We start from the raw sequence: 18,064 nt of genomic DNA on the forward strand, positions 1-18,064 counted from the left end.
CGGTAATCATGTTATGCGCCCATGATCGTCAGTACAGCGCGCCGGAATACAAGGTAGCCATGCGTGTTGAGCCCAGCTACCTATCCAGGGTCCATGCATGTGCCTTTCTTGAATCTGCGCTGGTCAGAGGAGGAGTTGGGGACTTTTGAAGCTTTTGATACTTGCTTGCTTGCCCATCTTTCTCATCGTTTTCGAATTTCTCTTCTGCGAGTCACTGTCGCTGGATCCTTCTCTTTCTGCTGCTTATAATCTCTCGTTAATCAACCCAGGTTGAACTTCCAATCGTCCATTTGCTCGTTGCTTGCCATAAGAGAGGATTGTTTATCCACCGTTATCATGCGCCAGAATTGGAGGAGTCTCGTCGCGGCGACAGTTGGTCTATTCTTAGCTGGCACGAGAGCTCAGACTGAGCCTGTGCAAGATTTGGGAAGTTTGCTGGCGAACCAGTCGTCTTTATCAACCTTTTATGGATTGATCCAGGTATGTTGCGGCGTTGTGTGCTGCATTTTTTGGCTGCCCTCACCCAAGGCCATGGAATGTTCAGAGTTGTGGAAGTGCTGCTATTGACTAACGTGTGATGAAATAGAAATACCCTCAAATATTGTTGCAACTACCTTCCTATCAAGGAGTCACAGTGCGCTATCCTCCACTCTTTAGTTCAAGTTTTCAATTGCATGGACGTGGACTGACATGATGTCCAGATTCTCGCACCCAACAACAATGCCTTCGACAAGATCCCATACTCATCACTCAGCGACGCATTCAAGAACAACAATGAGGATGTCATCACCAACGTCCTCCAGTACCACATTCTACAGGGCACTCGTATTGCTGCCCAATTGGTTCCAGGATCGCCAGTTTTCATACCTACACTCTTGACGAGCACAGAGTACACAAATGTGACGGGAGGTCAAGTGGTAGAGAACGTAAAACAAGCCGGGAATGTGGTGGTCTTTGTCAGTGGGCAAGGTAGCAGAAGCACCTTGGTGAAATCGGTACTTGATTACTTCTCTTAGATTTCACAGCCGCATCAGAATTGAGAGCTAACCTTCTCCCAATAGGACCTGAGCTTCACCGGCGGCGTGGTTCAAATCATCGACTCCCTCTTGATCCCACCCTCCAACCTTACTGACACGCTCAACGCCTTTAACATCACCTCCTTCGAAGGTGCTCTATATGCAACAGACGACGTCTATTCTTTCAGCAACACCCCCAATGTAACAATCTTTGCATCTGCAGACTCGGGCTTTGAAGCCCTCGGCCCCGCCATTACTTCCATGACATCGGAAGAACTCGCACAAGTCATGAACTACACAATCCTCCCCCAAGTCGTCTACTCCCCCGGCCTGACCAACGGCACCAAATTCGTCGCCCGCAACGGTGAGAATGTGTCCGTCCTCCACTCCGGAAATAACGTCTACATCAACTCCGCCCAGCTGCTCACCTCCGACATCCTAATTGCCAACGGCGTACTCCACGTGATCGACAACGTGCTCAACCCCCAAGGACCGTATGCACAGCCCAACCCTCAAATCGGCTCCCAAGCGCCAGTTTTCGCCTCCGCGAGCAACGTCGATGAGCTCCCTTTCACCGCGTCTATCCCCTGTACCGTCTCCTGCCCCGTAAGCACGACCTCTACCCCGACGCCATCCACGACTAGTTCCGTAGTCACGCCCACCAGCCTTGTGGCCGCCGCAACCTCATCCTCCACGCGTGTCTCCACCAGCTCGAGTAAAGGACAGGCGGCGGCCCTGGCGAAGGAGACGGGATTCGGCGCTGCGGGCCTGATGGTTGCGCTTGGCGGGGCGGTATTGATGATTTAAGCTCGGTCTTAGTCTCATAATTGGAAGCTGGACTTGGAGCTAGAAAGAAAAGAAGAACAGAATGATGTTCGGATGAAAACATACCTTTGGGTTAGATGAATGCATGCTCGAAAACTAATATCGGTTGCATCTGATTTATATATTCCCTTCGGTTGGACATGGAGTATAGTATACGCTCGTCTTTGTTCTTCAACATGTCCTAAGCTGGAGTTGCGGATATTCGGATAGATGTTTTGTGACGGGTTCAAGATAGAGCAGGTTCGTGGGTGCAATAAGTAATGAATGAAAGTTAATGAAATGAATCCTTATTCTTGAATCGTTCTATTCCTTCATGCGCTTTTATGTTTCTTACTCGTCCTAGGCGTAATGGGAGATTAGAGCAAGCTTAAGTCCCAAGATCTGTAGACAGAGGAAACGGATGGATAGGTATCTTGAATTGAATCGTGATGAGACATGCGTACAGCGAGATCTACAATTTCTGGCTCTCATAGCTGGGCTATCTTAGATAGAGTGATGATAATTAACTACCTACCTATCTCTGAGAAGCAAAATAGCGAGTAATAGTCATCTTACATCTTCCCCTCCCCCCCCCCCCCCTCTCTTTATCCTTCAAAACCTCACTAAAAACAATCCATCACAACACCAAGATTTCTATAAAAAGCCCTCCATTCACGCAAGCCAAGCAGAGAATCAGCATTCTGCTACTTTCAAGCAGAGACAACTAGCCAGCCAGCAAAAATAGGAAAGCTTTTTTTTTAGCCTGGACTGGTCTCCGCCTGTCCAAGTTGAACTTTGGGGTGTACGACCGTTTGTATGTTGACGCGTACCCGCTACCGAAACAGGATGACATTCTGACAGCTATGGGCGGCTGTACCGTCTTCTCGGTGCTGGATTTGACCAAGGGATTCTTTCAGCAGAAACTCCGACCAGAAGACAAATGGAAGACCGCGTTTGTAAGCCCGCACCGTGGGCACGAGCAGTTGACTGCGAGCACTACGGAAAGTAGATAGATAGATATTTCTTGGGATGGGGGATTATTTGATGATAAGATGAGAGGAGAGAGGGATTTGTCGTTGTGGATTTTATGAGTGAGTGAGTGAGCGTTGTGAAAGATGTTGAGTATTGAATGGGGTTTGTTTGTTGTTGTGAATGTTGATTTCGACGATGGAAGGATGATGATGAAAGGATGATGATGGAAGGATGATGATGATGGGACGATTAGGGCGTTTTATGTGCATGAAAGTCTGTACAGTAGAATTCAGAGTTCTGTCACTATAAACTATATGTATACATGAAGCGAAATTACATGCTAGGGCCCTAACATAGCCTCTGGGAATATCGTGGATTGGAGAGGGTTCCCTTTTATAGTGCCAGGACGTAAAGATTGTAGGGTTGGGGATTCTTTAGGCGGTGTCTTTGGCGAGAGAGATCGGGGAGGGAGATGGAGACCTAGGAATTCATTCAATAAGAAAGAGGTATTGAGAGGAATCTTGTTATGACTACTCGGACATCATGCCCATCTAACACTATGCAATCCCACACTCGCTATGCATCCTGAATAGAAAGCATTCAAACACTAATAAGAAGAGCATCGCGGCAATAAAACAGAATGAAAAGGTATCACCAGAGTGGATATCGAGGCTTGATTGAGAACTTCAATAGCCTGTGGTGGTGGGGGGTGTCTCCCAGTGTCTCAGCATCCGCTCCAAGGCTGCGTTCCACTCACTCACGAAGCAGGCTGTAAGTTGCTCGGCCTCATCTTCTTCCGGGTCCCTTCCTCCCCACATCTCAGGTTTCGCAGCTTCGCTCACCGCGTAAGATTCGATCATCTGACTATGACTGGGTATAAGTAGGTGTGCCGGTACGGAATTGACGGGAGGACTCACTCGTCACGGATCTTGACCAGGACTAGCCAAGCATAGTTCCAGCTGCGGTTGCTCGCCGGGTCGTTGCTGACTCGCCACTTTGCGTCGTCTAGGAGAGCGTTGCTGAAGGGGTAGTTTCGGGTGAGACCTCGCAGCTCGTTAAGAAGGTTGTGGGAGTTGACATAGTATGTCCAGGCTTGGGTCATGGGCACTTGGAAGGCGAGTTGGTCCTCGGCGGATGCGGTGGCGGCTGCGCTCTCGATGCGGCAGAGCTCTGTAAGTGTGTTGACTCGATGGGTGTTGAGGGTTTCAATCAGCTGGGCCGTGCTCTGTATGGATGTCAGTAAAGGAGTGGATTAAAATGTCATACTGCGAGGAGATAGACACGAAATGTATGGAACTGGATGGATTTCTCCTGATGAATTATATATGTAGGGGAATCGCAAAATTAGTGCGAGGAAAGAAGGAAGGGCTACAAATATGAAGCCCCGACTCACTTGTATTCGACGAGAACCACTTGAACTAGAACTTTGCCCACCATGTGAGCGTCGGGAGTGTCGTGAGGACATGTTAGGTGAATCGGCAAAGCTACTTGGCTTAGTTCCTGACTCTCTGAATCGGGAGATCGAATCAAATCTCCTCACAGCTAATATTGAGAAAACCGTGTGTCCAGAGGCGATGCAAATTTAACACAAAGATATTGCCTTAATAGGTGACAAGATATTGTCTGATAGTGTTTAGGAAGTAAGTTGAGCACGGGAATAACCTTCAGTACAGTTCTGATGAAGCATTCTAACATAGGGGATAACCCAGATATATAGAAAAGGGAATCTCGTATCCTTCACAAATAAAGGCTTATCAAGAGCATGAGATGGTCTGAAAGACGAGAATAGTGGAAAGCAGACAAGAGCCAATAACCATCGTAAAGTAGCTCGTAACTTCGGCATTGTCAAGGATGAATACGCTATAGCAGTAATAAGACTCAGAGCTGTGCTCGTGGACGAGAAACAATGCAGTCAGGAAACATGCAAAGGACCTGAATTGCAAGGGTTACTGGGCCTCAGGAACGAGGTCTTAATAAGGCAAAAGTTATTATCAGCCCTACGTGCCTGGTCAGACTCTAAGGCATTAGGTTATTTAGAGACCCGTGCTAGTAGCTCACGGAGATGTTAAGCCCTCGGATCTTGTTTCCAATGGTCAGAGTAGCAACTGGCGCTATAACATCACACCCTTGGTAAGCCACTAACTATCTGCAGGACATTTTGGGACTTCGGTGTTTAACTTTGAAACCCCACGGCCGTCATATACATCTTATGCTAGGAAAGTAGGACTTCTGTTTTCTGAGTGGTGACGATGACTATAGCAAATCAACATTGATGCTGATAGCATTTCTAGCAGTCAGAATTACTTCATCATGGCCGATATAACGAAAAAAGAAAAGAGAGAATTTAGAGATTACAATCTGTCCACAAAGAATTGCAATCTAAATTGATATTTTGCAGTCCAAAAAGAAGATAAGGTCGCGAACGAGGCTCTGGAAGGAAAACTCCTAGATCACCTCGTGCAAGTTATTCAACAGCTTTGCAGCGAATAGGATTTTCAGAAACTCCCACAATCTCACAACTTGTAGAGTTCTCTACCTGCTAGGGAGGATTTGATTGGGGGTGACGATATCTCATGTGGCAAAGTACTCAAGTGCTGATCGCACCGAGCCACCTCTCTGATCTTTCTGCCTTATTAAGGAACCCACATGATCACATCCCATGAGTTGGGACGGAGGAACGAAGCTCTTGAGGATGCCGCTGTCAACATCGAGGTTCGGTATCTTGGTCAATTGAAGCAGCGTCATCGAGTGACACTACCTGATGCGAGCTATATCATATGACTCTTGATCTCCGAACCTCCTTTAGCTTCTATCTCATGCTTCCATGAGTGGAGTCGGTTCTCTGACATGGGAAACAAATCGCCGAATGTGACACTTGTCCACACACTGAAGGCCAGATAGGATAAGAAACCCATCACAAAGAGATGGTTATTCCAAACGTACGCGCGTATGAGGCGGGCTTTCTCGTAAGCAAGTACGATGATTCTCATGATGATCTCAGCTGCAGGCTCCAGATTCTGAGGTGAGACGTATCCGGACACGCCGACCGACCGAAGAGAATTGGGGCCCAGTTGTCGTAACCTTTCCCTAGTATTGCCTCGGATCCAAATTGGCTTCTGATCTGTTATTTTTGAAAGACTGGTTGGTATAGCCATAGCTCGGAATTGCAGACTTGAAAGCGTTGAAGAGAGATGGGCCTCGAATTTGCAGCGTTCCTGGATTCTTCCGATCCTCGCTTAAGTCGTGCCTCATTTACCCCCTCTTCAAATGTCCATACTATTTGTACACCAATGAGCATTTCTAGCACCATTTATTGTGGAGAAAACGCATGGCTCCTCGATCTCTTCAGGGCTCGGGCCGTACCTTGTAAGTGCACCAACGATATGAGGAGAGCACGCCTCTCCCTCTATTGAAGACTTGACAGCGGAGGCGTTTGGGGAGAAAGTCAACTTCAAAGATACTGACCCTATATTCCAGAGCGAAACGAAACATGCGTTGGGAGTAACTGGAAAATAACGAAAGGAGAGGATCGTAGAGAGTCCTCGTGATGTCCTAGCTCAGGGTTTTTCTCTCGCATTTCGGTGGTGCTTATGAAAGCGGTTTGTCTGAGTAGAATTTTCGCTGTAAACATACACTACTTAGGAAGCGAAAGGGGAAAATGGTGCTGCTGTAATAAATGCTGTTGATATATGGCAGGGTGGTCACTGTACAATAATTGTCAGTTATGCTTCCGATACATGATGGCATCAGCTAACTGGTTTGTATCATTCGTTCCTGGGAAGTGTGACTTACGAGCTGTATCCATTTACTCTCCCATCACTGAATTTCGCATGACCTACTCCTGCGACTTGATAAATAACTCCATTGTCTCTAATAATCCTATATTGGGGCATGCACCTCCCAGCTTGATAACAGCAAGCTATATCTCTATGCCATATGGGAATTTTGAACTCCACACGCCATCCCAGTCATATGTATATACCGTTGCCTATCACCGCTCCGCACTATCATCATTGTCACTGTTCTCTTCATCTTCATCTTCATCATCGTAACTTCCATTCTCCTCGTCCCAGCCGGCACTCTCGAGTTCTTCTCCCCGAATGCCAAAACTCACTATCCATCCCAAAAATGCAACTCCTCCAAATACGCCCCATGCTAATGCTTCCCCTTTCGGATGTACACGCGTTGCAATGCTGAAAAGGCCGCCTGAGAGAAAGGGGCCGGCTGCTCTGCCTGCAGCTGAGAGAGTTTGGGCTAGGCCGTTGAGTGTCCCGAGGACAGAATGGTTGGGTGCTGAGTTCGTGATCTACATTGGTTAGCATTCGTCTGAATGATGGACAGGAAGAGGGGAACACACAAGTAAAAGGACACTTGTCAATCCTCCCACAGCTGCAACGGTTTTGACAAGCAACACAAACCCTAGCTCGATCCATAGCCACACCATTCCATTACCAAATCCAAATGGAGGCTTCTCTTTGTAACCAACCCATGGCATCATCATCATTGCGATGAAAAACAGGAATAGGCCAGCACGATATGACTTCTTGTTTCCCATTTTCTCCTTCATTTTACCGAATATGCCGACCTGAAAGACTATCGCTACCATTCCCGCGAAAGACAACGAGAGGCCAATTGCCCCATTAGAGAGTTCACGTCCTGCTGGCTCGGGAGCGAAAGCAAAGACGGGATAAAGAGTGTTGAACGATATATTAGAAAGTTGGAACACAAGATAAGTGCCTAACAAGAGGATAGTGTTCCGATTGAATATTTCTTTGCGGGTCAGATGTTGACCATTGCTGGAGAAGAACTCGGGTATCGAGAGTAGAGATTGAGACTCGCTTTCGTTGTCTGTCGTTGAGCTGATGCTATCCTCATCCAGGGCTCCATCGACTCGATACCGAGAGTTGCGATGGGTGAAGTGACGGAGATATGTGGGGTGATGAGCTCCACCTATAAACTGCCAGAGCCAGACAAAGAGATTATCTACTCTCTCTCTCAGGGGCGGAAGCTCTTTTGCCTCCTCTAGACTCTCCTCGAGAAAGAACGCCGTGAGAACGAGGTCCGTTATCAAGATCGTTGCTGAGAAGAGATTCGGCAGCAAGTATGGATAAGGGTTCTTCTGCCCTTTCCTGAACGGAAGATCCTGGAACACCAAGAGCCCTCCCAATGCTGGACCTGTAATCCCGCCAATGCCGTATATAACTGGAAGATATACGAAAACTTTGCTCTGGTTACTCCTGTCCGTGATCTCTCCTAAACACGTACTGATCACGCCTTGGTTGCCATTGACCAATCCCATCAGCGCTTGTACAACTATAGCTTGGGTGAGCGTCCGGCAAAACCCAAAAGCAAGAAAACATCCAGCAGTCAGCAATGTCCCAAGCATAACTACTGGTTTCCGGCCAACCCTGTCAGACAGCCATCCCCAGAAAAAGTTCGTAGTAAACTGCGCAAGCGCAAATGACGATGCTATTGTCCCAACATATAGCCCTATCTGTGAAGCATCGACTTCTGGGAAGGTCGAGGTCATCTCTGGGAGGTAGGGGCCTATCGAATTGAGGGCAGTTTGTTCACAGAGAGCAATGACCGCCAGCATCGCAAGTTGTTTCGTTGGTAGTTTTTGCTGCTCATTATCTGCGTCTGGTGAGCCACCAGGTTGATGGGAATCTGTCAAGCCATCTCGCCCGGTGATTGAGCTCGTCGGAGAGGTAGGCGGTCGGCCGCGCGTCTTTGGGGGTGGAGTTGGGAAGGTTTGGTAGTGGGGTGTGGATGACTTCCGACGCTCCATTGCTTCGGAGATCTTTGCACCACTGATGCCTCGGTGTAGACAACTATACTGTCTTCGAAAACACGGCTAATATGCACAATACTGCGTTGCTTGGAGCTGGTCGGGTTTCGTGATAGGTCGTGTGCCGCGTCGAATCGGGCGTGAGCCACAGACAAGGCGTGAAGACAGCGCGCGAAGGGGATCAGAATGCCAAAACGATTGATTGGAAGAGAAGAATCTCGAGGTCTTCCCTTGGTTGACACTCAGTCCATTGCCGTCGCACTCGTGTGCTCGGCCTTGCAAAAGAGAGTGAAGAAGGTTGGCAGAGGAAGATGGCTGCGAAAAGCCAGACCCGTCAGGGCGATGACATAGTTAGGTACCTACTAGGTATCCTCCCTAAGGTAAGTCTTCCGGCCCATTCTCGCTTCAGTCAGATAAGATAAGGAAGGCTGGGGGAAGAGAACACATGTAGAGAATAGATAGAATATACTGTTAACATTCTCAAAGAGTGGTTCATCTGCTTATCTGCGTCCTTCCTCTAATATCATCATGCCTTTCAGCAACATTGGCATTCGCATCAAACCAGGCACCCTAGTAGATCATCGCTAATCCGAATTCCAATCGCAACCATTCGCCACTTGCCACTCACTCAGTTTCTGCTTCGCTCCGCCAGTTCCCGCTTCAGCTTCATCCTCGAGGAATACATCGGTATGAACTGTTTGTTCTGGACCCCTTTGCCCTGGTAGTCTCGATGGTAGAAAGTTGAATGTCCCGTCACGAGTGATTGGAAGTGAAGGACTGGTGCGAATACCGTGGAGAAGACAATTTGCCGCCCGACCCTCGAAGTCAATGTCTGTATTCAGCCAGCATGAAGTATCAAGCCGAGTACTTACTTCTCTGCCTCCCAACCTCCTAAATCCGAGAGACAGCCGAGTGCATTGCGCGCCCAAGTTGCCCCCAACGAGTATCATAAAAGTATGGGAAATCTCGCCACTGTTCTCTGGGCTGAGTAGCTCCGACAGTGTCAACAAGCCTTGGTAGAAATATCAGGTATGCCACTATTCTGATTGCCTTATTATCGTGCTCAGTTTCTGGGTTGTCTTGTGATATTCCTCTGTATGCATCGAGAAATCTCAAGAAGAGTTGCCTGTGTTAAGTACCTACAGTCCCTCTTTCCGTCAGATTTAGTCTTCTACATCTCTATCCGAAGAATAAGAACCATGAATTTTGGAATATATGTTTGGAAAATCCGTAGCCGGGAGTGTTTCTGGTTCCAAATTTGGTACACCAGGTCTTGATGAGCCAAGGACCCCCAGAGCACTGTCAGATTGTGAGAATTCAAATTTGACCGATATGCCATCTGCATGTCGGATGGGTCTGATGAGATCTTGGGGTGAGAAGGGCCTGTCATCAACGACATGGATCAGGGCACCACAATTCTACTGCGATATGAGAGTTCTTGGTTAAGTTTTAGCCAGCGATCTGGAGTGGAGAAGAAAAGATGCATCGTTTTGAGGCCAGATATATCACGTGGTTCAGCTCCATGTTCGAGGACGTGGAAATACATCAGAAATACAAGAACCCAATCTGATTTACTATCGATATACTGGGAAATCAAGTGATTCTCTTTGATTTGCATAGATATCTGCCCACAATTTCGACCATCCAAACCCAGCATGCTCCCACAACCAGCCTGCACGTCCCCAAAACGCCCCAGTGCATCAGCAAAATGCAACGTACTAGCCATGATTCCGAGAAAGGATAATCAAATTGAGAGCGCCTCGTCTTTTTGTATTACAGCTGCAGCACTTCTAATAACGTCTTTAAGTCCTTCGAGGCAAGGAACGTTTTCATCTGTGTAGCCGCTCTTCCGAACAATACGGAAACGAGCGAGTCCTTGCTTCAAAACAGCTTCCCACCTACAAGCTTCACTTGATATAAACGAATTGATATGACCGATTCACTTAAGAAATGTTGCAGTTTCTCTGCTTAGAACAAAATGGCTTTTTCAATTGCTACAAATGCCTTTTTCGATTTCGATTCCCATCTCAAACCAACACAACTCCTGCATTTTACACTCAGAAGAAACAGCTCCTCAAAACAGATCAATTGATTCACAGCATCATTCAGAGCAGTCACAATCACGTCCCCCTTTTCTCAAACAGCCAAATTCAGGACCGAGTCTCGAGCAATCAACCATGACTGAGGCCAACCTGCAAATGAAATGTTGCAAATGCTGCAAGACTACCAAGGATAATGGGCCTCCAGGCACGTGTATGTGCAGCACTTGCGGGCACTGGGAATGCAATGACTGCAGCTTCACTCCGGTGAAGAAAGTCGTGGTTAAGAAGCAGAACGGCAAGGATAGCAAGAAAGGCAAATAGGGGATGCCCGGGAGGGATTTAGAACCGCGCATGGCAATTCAAAAGAGAGGCTTGACTGTCTTCTGAATTATGGGGTTCGTGGCGCTACAGTTTTGGGAGATTGGAGATTGGAGATTGGGAATAATCATATGATGAGGCGTTACGGGTGGGGAGTTGGATTGCTGGATTAGAACTGGATCTGACTTCATAGAGACCAAGCAATTGGAAGCTAGTCAAAGCACTGAAAGCAAATGACCTAACACATCCACATTACCAATCCCCTTTCTGCAATAAGTCTATTGCCCTGTAAAATAAAATCTCAAAACCAGCCACCAGTCGCGATAGGAATATTTTATTCCATCAAAACTTTTGCATACGATCAACGATCAAGGGGAGCTCGATCCCAGCAAAGAAGAAGCCAAAAGTACAATGATGTGAAGGGAAGCAGACGGAGCTTCATAGGAGCATCTATTCAACGCAATACCCAGTACCTACTTACTTAGAGGTGGGTGTACTCTGTAAACAAGGGACAAACGGCCCTGAATGGGATGTCTTGCTTCCCATCGAGTCAGTTGACCTTGCCGTATACCCATGGCACTTATCCATTGGCGGGTCACAAATTGCGAGTCAGCTTTGTCCAATGACAGTTACAAGACAGTGTTTAGTCAACAAATCCCAACCGCTTGGAGAGAATTTTATATTTTCGAACCTGATGGTCTCAGTTTGGAGAGAGAGCCAAGTTGTACTGCACAGTAGGAGGACGTTATCGCGGCAGAACGGCGGGGTAATAAATACGGGGCATTCGTTATCTGCCGGACGGTCGCTTGGCTGGATGCTACAGTAGCCCCTGGCTTAGACCGGTTCACCCGGTAACTGAATATCGACCGGCATTGGATTGGCCCTTGGTTACTCTCCCCGGTCGTCGTGGTGCAGGTACATCGACGGCGAGATCATCTGAGCTACGTTCTATCATTGCGGTATGCTGTGCATTTCTGTTCCCTCCTGCCCGAACGAGGTCATGTACTCCGTATTGTATGTAACGTATCCCCTGCTATCAAGATAGACACTACTAACTTATGCCCAGGGCTCTTGTACAGTACTTGTGAAGTTACGAGGACGGTACATACAGTAACCAACTACATGGAGTAGTACGGCCGATCACAATAGAGCAAGCCTGGTTGGCGCTTGCCATTCCTACTTCGTACGATGGACTACCTGGTACTTCTAGGTACGGGGTATAAGTCTCCTGCCCCTCCCCCGCGAACGCCATGAACGCCCTGTGGCGTCCTCTATCAGCGGCCCCACAGGAATATACTTTGTAGCAACGATGTTGCTTGACCCTCTCTCGACTGTCTTGCTCCCTGCATTGTTCGGTATTGCTGCAGCTCAAAATGGAAAGACTGATTCAACATACGATGTGCTCCAATATGTCGACCAGTTGATTGGTAGCAGCAATGGAGGTGCGCAGCTGAAAACTACCACGATATGTCCAGTCAGCTGAGGAATCTCTAGGAAATGTCTTTCCCGGTGCCACCCTCCCTTATGGTAAGTTATTTACGGAGGATTGTCAGCACAAAAGCTCACCAGTGATAGGGATGGCCAAGGCCGTCGCAGACACGAATTCCGGCTCCAATCAAGGGGTAAGTTTGCTCTTCTTCATGGTTTGGTGCAAATAAATATCAGGAAGATATCCATGTTTCAAGAACACTTTTTGAAAATGAATTCAATAGGGCTTCACCACGGACGGCTCTAGCATCACTGGCTTCTCAAATATGCATGACAGTGGAACAGGTACAATATTTTATCTGGATCTGGACTTAAGCTTATTTTGACTAGGTGGATCGCCATCCCTTGGGTTATTCGCTCTCTTCCCATATGCTGGATGCGCAGGGGATGATGTCGATGGATGTGATTACCCAAAAAAAACTCGGGCTACATCATATGACAATAGCTCTGTGGTAGCAACCCCAGGTTACTTTGCAGTCACTCTAGCCAGTGGAATCGAAGCAGATATGACAGTTGCCCAACACACATCGTTGTTCCGGTTCAAGTTTTCGGTCACAGATGCCGCTGGCAATGCCTCCAGCCCGTTGATTCTTATGGACTTAACTGACCTTTCGGATTCACGTCAAGACAACGCGACCGTGTCGGTTGACGCCGGTACGGGAAGAATCACAGGAAATGCACGATTCTTGCCCAGTTTTGGCAGTGGCACATATGTTGGATATTTCTGTGCTGATTTTTCAGGTGCTCCTCTTCGAGATAACGGCATTTTTGTCAACAGTCGCGCGAGCACTGATATCAAAACTTTGACTATCTCCCGCTCTATCAATGGCTACCCACTTCCAGGTGGTGCCTTTGTTCGATTTCAGAATCCCGGGGAGGATGGCATATTGGCAAGAGTTGGCGTGAGTTTCATCAGCAGTGATCAAGCCTGCTCAAACGCCGAATCAGAGATCCCTTCATTTGACTTCGATGCGACGCATACCGCCGCAGAGACAGCTTGGAGAGATAAAATTAGTCCCATCGTTGTGGAAACAACTGGTGTGGACGTGTCGATCTTGAAGAACTTCTACAGTGGGATTTATAGAACCATGGTAAACCCGCAGGATTACTCTGGAGAAAATCCACTTTGGCAGAGTGACGAGCCATACTTCGACTCATTTTACTGGTAGGTGTATTTGTCCGGATCCCAAGCAGGCACTAATGCAAGTAGTATATGGGACCTTTTCCGATCTCAAATGCCATTCCTGACTATTTTGGATCCGGCCACTGTTGCGCGGGTAGTACGTTCCCTCATAGATACTTATTCTCATGAAGGTTGGCTGCCTGATTGCCGGATGAGTCTCTGCAAGGGATACACGCAAGGTGGTTCAAATGCGGATAATATACTCGCAGACGCCTATCTCAAAGGCATCTCAGACGGTATTGATTGGAAGCTGGGATATGAGGCAGTCGTCAACGATGCTGAAAACGAACCATACGACTGGTCTAGCGAAGGAAGAGGCGGTCTCGATTCATGGAAGGCTCTTGGATATATTCCAGTCCAGGACTTTGACTATAAAGGTTTTGGTACAATGACGAGAAGCGTTTCACGGACTCTCGAGTACAACTACAATGACTTTGTCATCGCCCAAATTGGAGCTGGTCTTGGTGGACTTGAGGGCGACGTCGAGAAGTACACAGCCCGCAGTGGAAACTGGGCAAATCTCTTCAATCCCGACCAGACCTCATACTTCGCGAACGGAAGCAACACGGGATTTGAAGGTTTCTTCCAACCCAAATACTTGAATCGCACTTGGGGTTTTCAAGATCCTCTAAAATGTAGCAATGTGGACGAAAACCCAAATAGTGTGTGTTCGTTGCAGAACAGCGGAGCCGAAACATTCGAGAGCTCGATTTGGGAATACTCGTTGTAAGTTCATATATGTTGAAGGGATGCTATGTGTTAATTTTGACTAATATCTGTCTTAGCTTCGTCCCTCACGACCAGGCGTCTTTGATCACGTATTTTGGAGGGCCAGCAGCGTTTGTGGAACGTCTCAACTTCCTTCACGACCAGCAGATTACCTACATTGGAAACGAGCCAGCATTCCTTACCGTTTTCCAGTATCACTATGCCGGCAGACCTGCTCTCTCAGCTCTAAGGTCCCACTACTACATCCCCGCCTATTTCGCTCCTACCGATGCAGGTCTCCCAGGGAACGACGACAGCGGCGCCATGGGCTCATTCCTAGCCTTTGCAATGATGGGGCTGTTCCCTAACCCGGGCCAAAATGTCTACCTGATCACGCCCCCATATTTCGAGAACGTCTCTATCACCTCTCCTCTGACAAACAAGACAGCAACCGTCCGAAATGTGAACTTCGACCCCACGTACAAGAACATCTACATCCAGTCCGCGACGCTAGACGGCGTGCCCTACACCAAAAATTGGATCGACCACTCCTTCTTCACCGAGGGGAAAGAGCTCATTCTTACTTTAGGGTCCACAGAAAGCACCTGGGGCACGGCGGTTGCGGACTTGCCGCCGAGCTTGGGTAAGTATGAGGGATTTGGAAACTCAACGACGAATTCGACGAGTGCGTATCGGAAGAGAGCTGTGAGGTTTACAGAACACCATGATTCGATTTTCCCTAATGCTATCCCGCACCTGGGGGCGGATGAGAAAACGGGAGCCAACTATTGGGCTCATGCTCAAGGGAGATGATTCACGCCTCGACTCGGCGTGGAAGTAATTATCGTAATGTCTTGTTGAACACATAGCATTGATTGCTAGAAAGAAGGTAGAGCTAAGACCAGATAATAATCATGCTATCTTCATTGACCATTGACTGGAGAATATTCTCCAGCATCAAAAGAAAGTCCGCCTTCTTGAGGTACTCCTGATCCAGGCTGTTCCCGACGGAGCGTTTAGGTATCACGTGCTCGTGAACGCTTTCGCTGGCCCGGACCAGCTGCCTCACCTCAAAAAATCATCTCGACAAGACAAAACCACAAGAAAAATTCAAGATATCAAAAAATAAAAAAGGAACGAACACTAGAAAGCAATGCGCCCGACGAGAGGCTCGAACTCTCAACCTTGGGCTTAAAAGGCCCACGCGCTAACCAATTGTGCCAGCCGGGCTGAATGCTTTCCTTTGTTTGTTATTTCCTCGCTCCTAGCCATCCCAAAATATCTCTCAGAAAAACCAGAATCCCAAAAATGCAATGAAGTGTTTTCAAAAGCACAGACAAAAAAAGTTGTCAAAAAGGGGAAGCATGAAAGCAAATGGCGCCCGACGAGAGGCTCGAACTCTCAACCTTGGGCTTAAAAGGCCCACGCGCTAACCAATTGTGCCAGCCGGGCTTAGATGCTTTCTTATTCATGTTTGACCATGTTTGGCAAAGGTTTTTCTTATTGTGTTTCTTAAAAGCCAATAGGATTGGTTTATGCGCGAGCGTTTAGCCGGTATCCAAGTAGCAGGAATACATTTGTCAACGTCTCTTAGGGGAAAGAAATAGGTATGGAGCACAGAATATTCATGTTATACTTAAATGTCAAGGGAATATTTTCGTGGTATTTGTTTCGAAGGGGTTAATCGTGATTTGAGCGTTTTCATGTTCTGCGCTCGCTGTCTGACAGTTCTCGCTACATATCAGAGCGAACCCCCCCCCCTTTTTTCCCGAAAAAAAGATCTCTCTCACAGCCATAGGAGAAAACAAAAGAGTAGAAGATTTAAACAATCTCACAAAAGGTCGAGAGGAACAAGATTTCTCCTGGTATCCCCTATAGTATTCCACAAAAGTGCAAGCTGTTCCTCAAACTGAACCCTGCTATATAAATACCGATCCATGAATACCGGGATCCTCCCTCCCCTAAACGGTAAACCCTCCTCGACTACCGTGACACGACTTGTTTGCCTCCATCTGTGTTTCATTACAAGTTCAGCCCCTTCTATCATCTTGATTGGCAAAATTAGTCGGGGAGAATCCCTTTGAAAGTGATGGAGTTCCCCACAGAGCCTAGGAGATCCTTGGTGGGTGAGAGGTATCTGGCTGGTACTTGGCGATCAATCTGTATAGATCTAAATTTGCCTTCGATGGATTTTAGGTTGTTGAGTTTATCTTCACCAATTGTTTTGATCATTGCGCAGCAGGCAAAGGTACCTACTCGAAACAGTTGGAGAATTTATATTTGCGTCCAGTCTCAGGCAACATCAAAAGTCTACTTGCATGTTACCTACCATTGTCCCTCAAGCTCCCGAACAGCAAGTCGAAGAGGTTGAATTAATGCTGTCCGGCCTGGAAACTATTTTTCTCCAGGTAATTCTAAGTCAACAGAATTGGCGTGGGAAGACACTGGTAGAATTATTTGATTGCGAATATTAAGCAGGCAGTTGGACACCTCCCGCCTTTATTTTACTCCAATCCTTTTCAACTCCACTTTCAATATCTGGAATTGGGCCCATGGGCGTGATCGCCTTTGGATTGATGTCCCAATGACTCTTTGTATACTAATAATCAACGTTAGCAGCATACTCTGTAGAGACATGTAATGGCCACCCACATTTTCCTTAATATGCCTGAAATCCGTCGTCTCCTTGAAAGCTGGTACATTCCAATATAAGTTCTTCATCCAGTTATTCAGCAATGGGTAGTCGTGTCGAATAGTTCCTAAGTTGCACTTGAAGTGCTGCACATAAACCGGATCGAATCTGATCAGCGTGGGAAACAGACGTAAATCGAGCTCGGTCAACTCAGAACCGAGGATATATGGCCCGCCAGTCTTTGCGAGCAGCTCCTCCATCCGATTCAGAGCCTTGAATACGGGCACAACATTCTTGTCATACGTTGCCTGATCCGGAGCGAAACCCGCCTTGTAAACCCCGGTATTAATATCGTCCTGCATCCACTTCCCTATCTCGTCAATCTCCTTCCTCAAGTGTTCTGGATAAAAATCTATTTTCTTGTATTCGTCTGGTAAGATCGAATTCCAGCCAGTATTGAAGTTCCGCAGGAGCTCTAAGCTCTCGTTGTTGACCATTTGGTTCGTCTTCTTGTCCCAGAGGGCGGGAACACTATATCTCCCTTCATAATCTTTCTTTTCCCTAAAGTAGACCTCGTTCAGGTACTTGCTGCCAAATAAATGGTCTTCAGTAGCGCCCTCGTATGGGTCGTCCGCGGTAGGGAACTTCCATCCTGGCTTCCCAGTCAAGTCGCCCTTCGGATACGGTTTTACGATGGAGATGTCGATGATATCTGTGAGGCCTTTCAGGTGGCGGATTAGGTTTACGCGGTGTGCGAAGGGGCAGAAGAGACCTATGGGGTAGATCAGCATTATTAGCAATTCTGAGGGGACAAGTGTAAGTATACCGATATACATGTGGTATCTGCCTTTCTCTGGCGGAAACTGCCCCTCAGGCTCGATGACGCCGTGCCAGGCGCCATCTTTGAAAGTTGAAGTTGTTTGTGCTGCAGAAGCCATGTGCGTCCTTATTTGCGATGCTCTTCGTAGCAATTGATTCATTAATTTCGTCGTGAACCTCGTCGAGAAGCTCGATTTTGTCAGTGGGATGTGCTTATGAACGCTTATGAATACAGGGAGAGCGGGGGCGGGATGCGGGATGTGCGGAACATGTACCGCGTCACTAGCCAGCCTC

General features: G+C 47.5%; 7 protein-coding genes across 7 annotated transcripts; 3 read left to right on the plus strand and 4 right to left on the minus strand.

Annotated features, from left to right (window-relative positions):
• M430DRAFT_136779 (hypothetical protein) lies at positions 1-2,240 on the plus strand. Its single transcript, XM_024862479.1, has 4 exons — positions 1-480; positions 587-634; positions 702-995; positions 1,062-2,240. The coding sequence occupies exons 1-4, from the start codon at positions 337-339 to the stop codon at positions 1,821-1,823; spliced, it is 1,248 nt and encodes a 415-aa protein (XP_024722150.1). The 5' UTR covers positions 1-336; the 3' UTR covers positions 1,824-2,240.
• A 1,175-nt stretch (positions 2,241-3,415) lies between these two features.
• On the minus strand, positions 3,416-4,257 carry M430DRAFT_65229 (hypothetical protein; the record flags this gene model as incomplete). The annotated part of the gene is made up of 3 exons (XM_024869157.1): positions 3,416-3,656; positions 3,710-4,017; positions 4,186-4,257. 3 exons carry the CDS (start codon positions 4,255-4,257, stop codon positions 3,479-3,481), a joined length of 558 nt encoding a protein of 185 aa, XP_024722151.1. The 3' UTR covers positions 3,416-3,478.
• A 1,303-nt stretch (positions 4,258-5,560) lies between these two features.
• On the minus strand, positions 5,561-5,947 carry M430DRAFT_17561 (hypothetical protein; the record flags this gene model as incomplete). Its single annotated transcript, XM_024863702.1, has 1 exon — positions 5,561-5,947. One exon carries the CDS (start codon positions 5,945-5,947, stop codon positions 5,561-5,563), a length of 387 nt encoding a protein of 128 aa, XP_024722152.1.
• Positions 5,948-6,783: 836 nt separating this feature from the next.
• Positions 6,784-8,580, minus strand: M430DRAFT_99850 (hypothetical protein; the record flags this gene model as incomplete). Its single annotated transcript, XM_024870227.1, has 2 exons — positions 6,784-7,098; positions 7,150-8,580. The coding sequence occupies 2 exons, from the start codon at positions 8,578-8,580 to the stop codon at positions 6,784-6,786; spliced, it is 1,746 nt and encodes a 581-aa protein (XP_024722153.1).
• A 2,149-nt stretch (positions 8,581-10,729) lies between these two features.
• M430DRAFT_34031 (hypothetical protein) lies at positions 10,730-11,143 on the plus strand. The gene has a single exon (XM_024866473.1). The coding sequence runs from the start codon at positions 10,758-10,760 to the stop codon at positions 10,941-10,943; it is 186 nt and encodes a 61-aa protein (XP_024722154.1). The 5' UTR covers positions 10,730-10,757; the 3' UTR covers positions 10,944-11,143.
• Positions 11,144-12,205: 1,062 nt separating this feature from the next.
• On the plus strand, positions 12,206-15,296 carry M430DRAFT_118046 (glycoside hydrolase family 92 protein). The gene is made up of 7 exons (XM_024861688.1): positions 12,206-12,382; positions 12,435-12,467; positions 12,516-12,562; positions 12,653-12,713; positions 12,759-13,593; positions 13,639-14,337; positions 14,397-15,296. Exons 1-7 carry the CDS (start codon positions 12,250-12,252, stop codon positions 15,130-15,132), a joined length of 2,544 nt encoding a protein of 847 aa, XP_024722155.1. The 5' UTR covers positions 12,206-12,249; the 3' UTR covers positions 15,133-15,296.
• Positions 15,297-16,789: 1,493 nt separating this feature from the next.
• M430DRAFT_49182 (hypothetical protein) lies at positions 16,790-17,889 on the minus strand (the record flags this gene model as incomplete). The annotated part of the gene is made up of 3 exons (XM_024868052.1): positions 16,790-16,918; positions 16,972-17,723; positions 17,778-17,889. 3 exons carry the CDS (start codon positions 17,887-17,889, stop codon positions 16,790-16,792), a joined length of 993 nt encoding a protein of 330 aa, XP_024722156.1.
• Positions 17,890-18,064: the final 175 nt, after the last annotated feature.

The sequence above is a fragment of the Amorphotheca resinae genome, assembly GCF_003019875.1.
Source record: "Amorphotheca resinae ATCC 22711 unplaced genomic scaffold M430scaffold_4, whole genome shotgun sequence".
Taxonomy (NCBI): Eukaryota; Fungi; Ascomycota; class Leotiomycetes; order Helotiales; family Amorphothecaceae; genus Amorphotheca; species Amorphotheca resinae.

Coding starts and splice junctions, on each gene's coding strand:
- M430DRAFT_34031 (XM_024866473.1), top strand. CDS start 10,758: ATGACTGAGGCCAACCTGCAAATGAAATGTTGCAAATGCTGCAAGACT.
- M430DRAFT_118046 (XM_024861688.1), top strand. CDS start 12,250: ATGTTGCTTGACCCTCTCTCGACTGTCTTGCTCCCTGCATTGTTCGGT. Junction 12,714..12,758: donor TATGCATGACAGTGGAACAG/GTACAATATTTT, acceptor TATTTTGACTAG/GTGGATCGCCATCCCTTGGG. Junction 13,594..13,638: donor TACTTCGACTCATTTTACTG/GTAGGTGTATTT, acceptor TAATGCAAGTAG/TATATGGGACCTTTTCCGAT.
- M430DRAFT_136779 (XM_024862479.1), top strand. CDS start 337: ATGCGCCAGAATTGGAGGAGTCTCGTCGCGGCGACAGTTGGTCTATTC. Junction 481..586: donor CCTTTTATGGATTGATCCAG/GTATGTTGCGGC, acceptor GTGATGAAATAG/AAATACCCTCAAATATTGTT. Junction 635..701: donor CTTCCTATCAAGGAGTCACA/GTGCGCTATCCT, acceptor CATGATGTCCAG/ATTCTCGCACCCAACAACAA.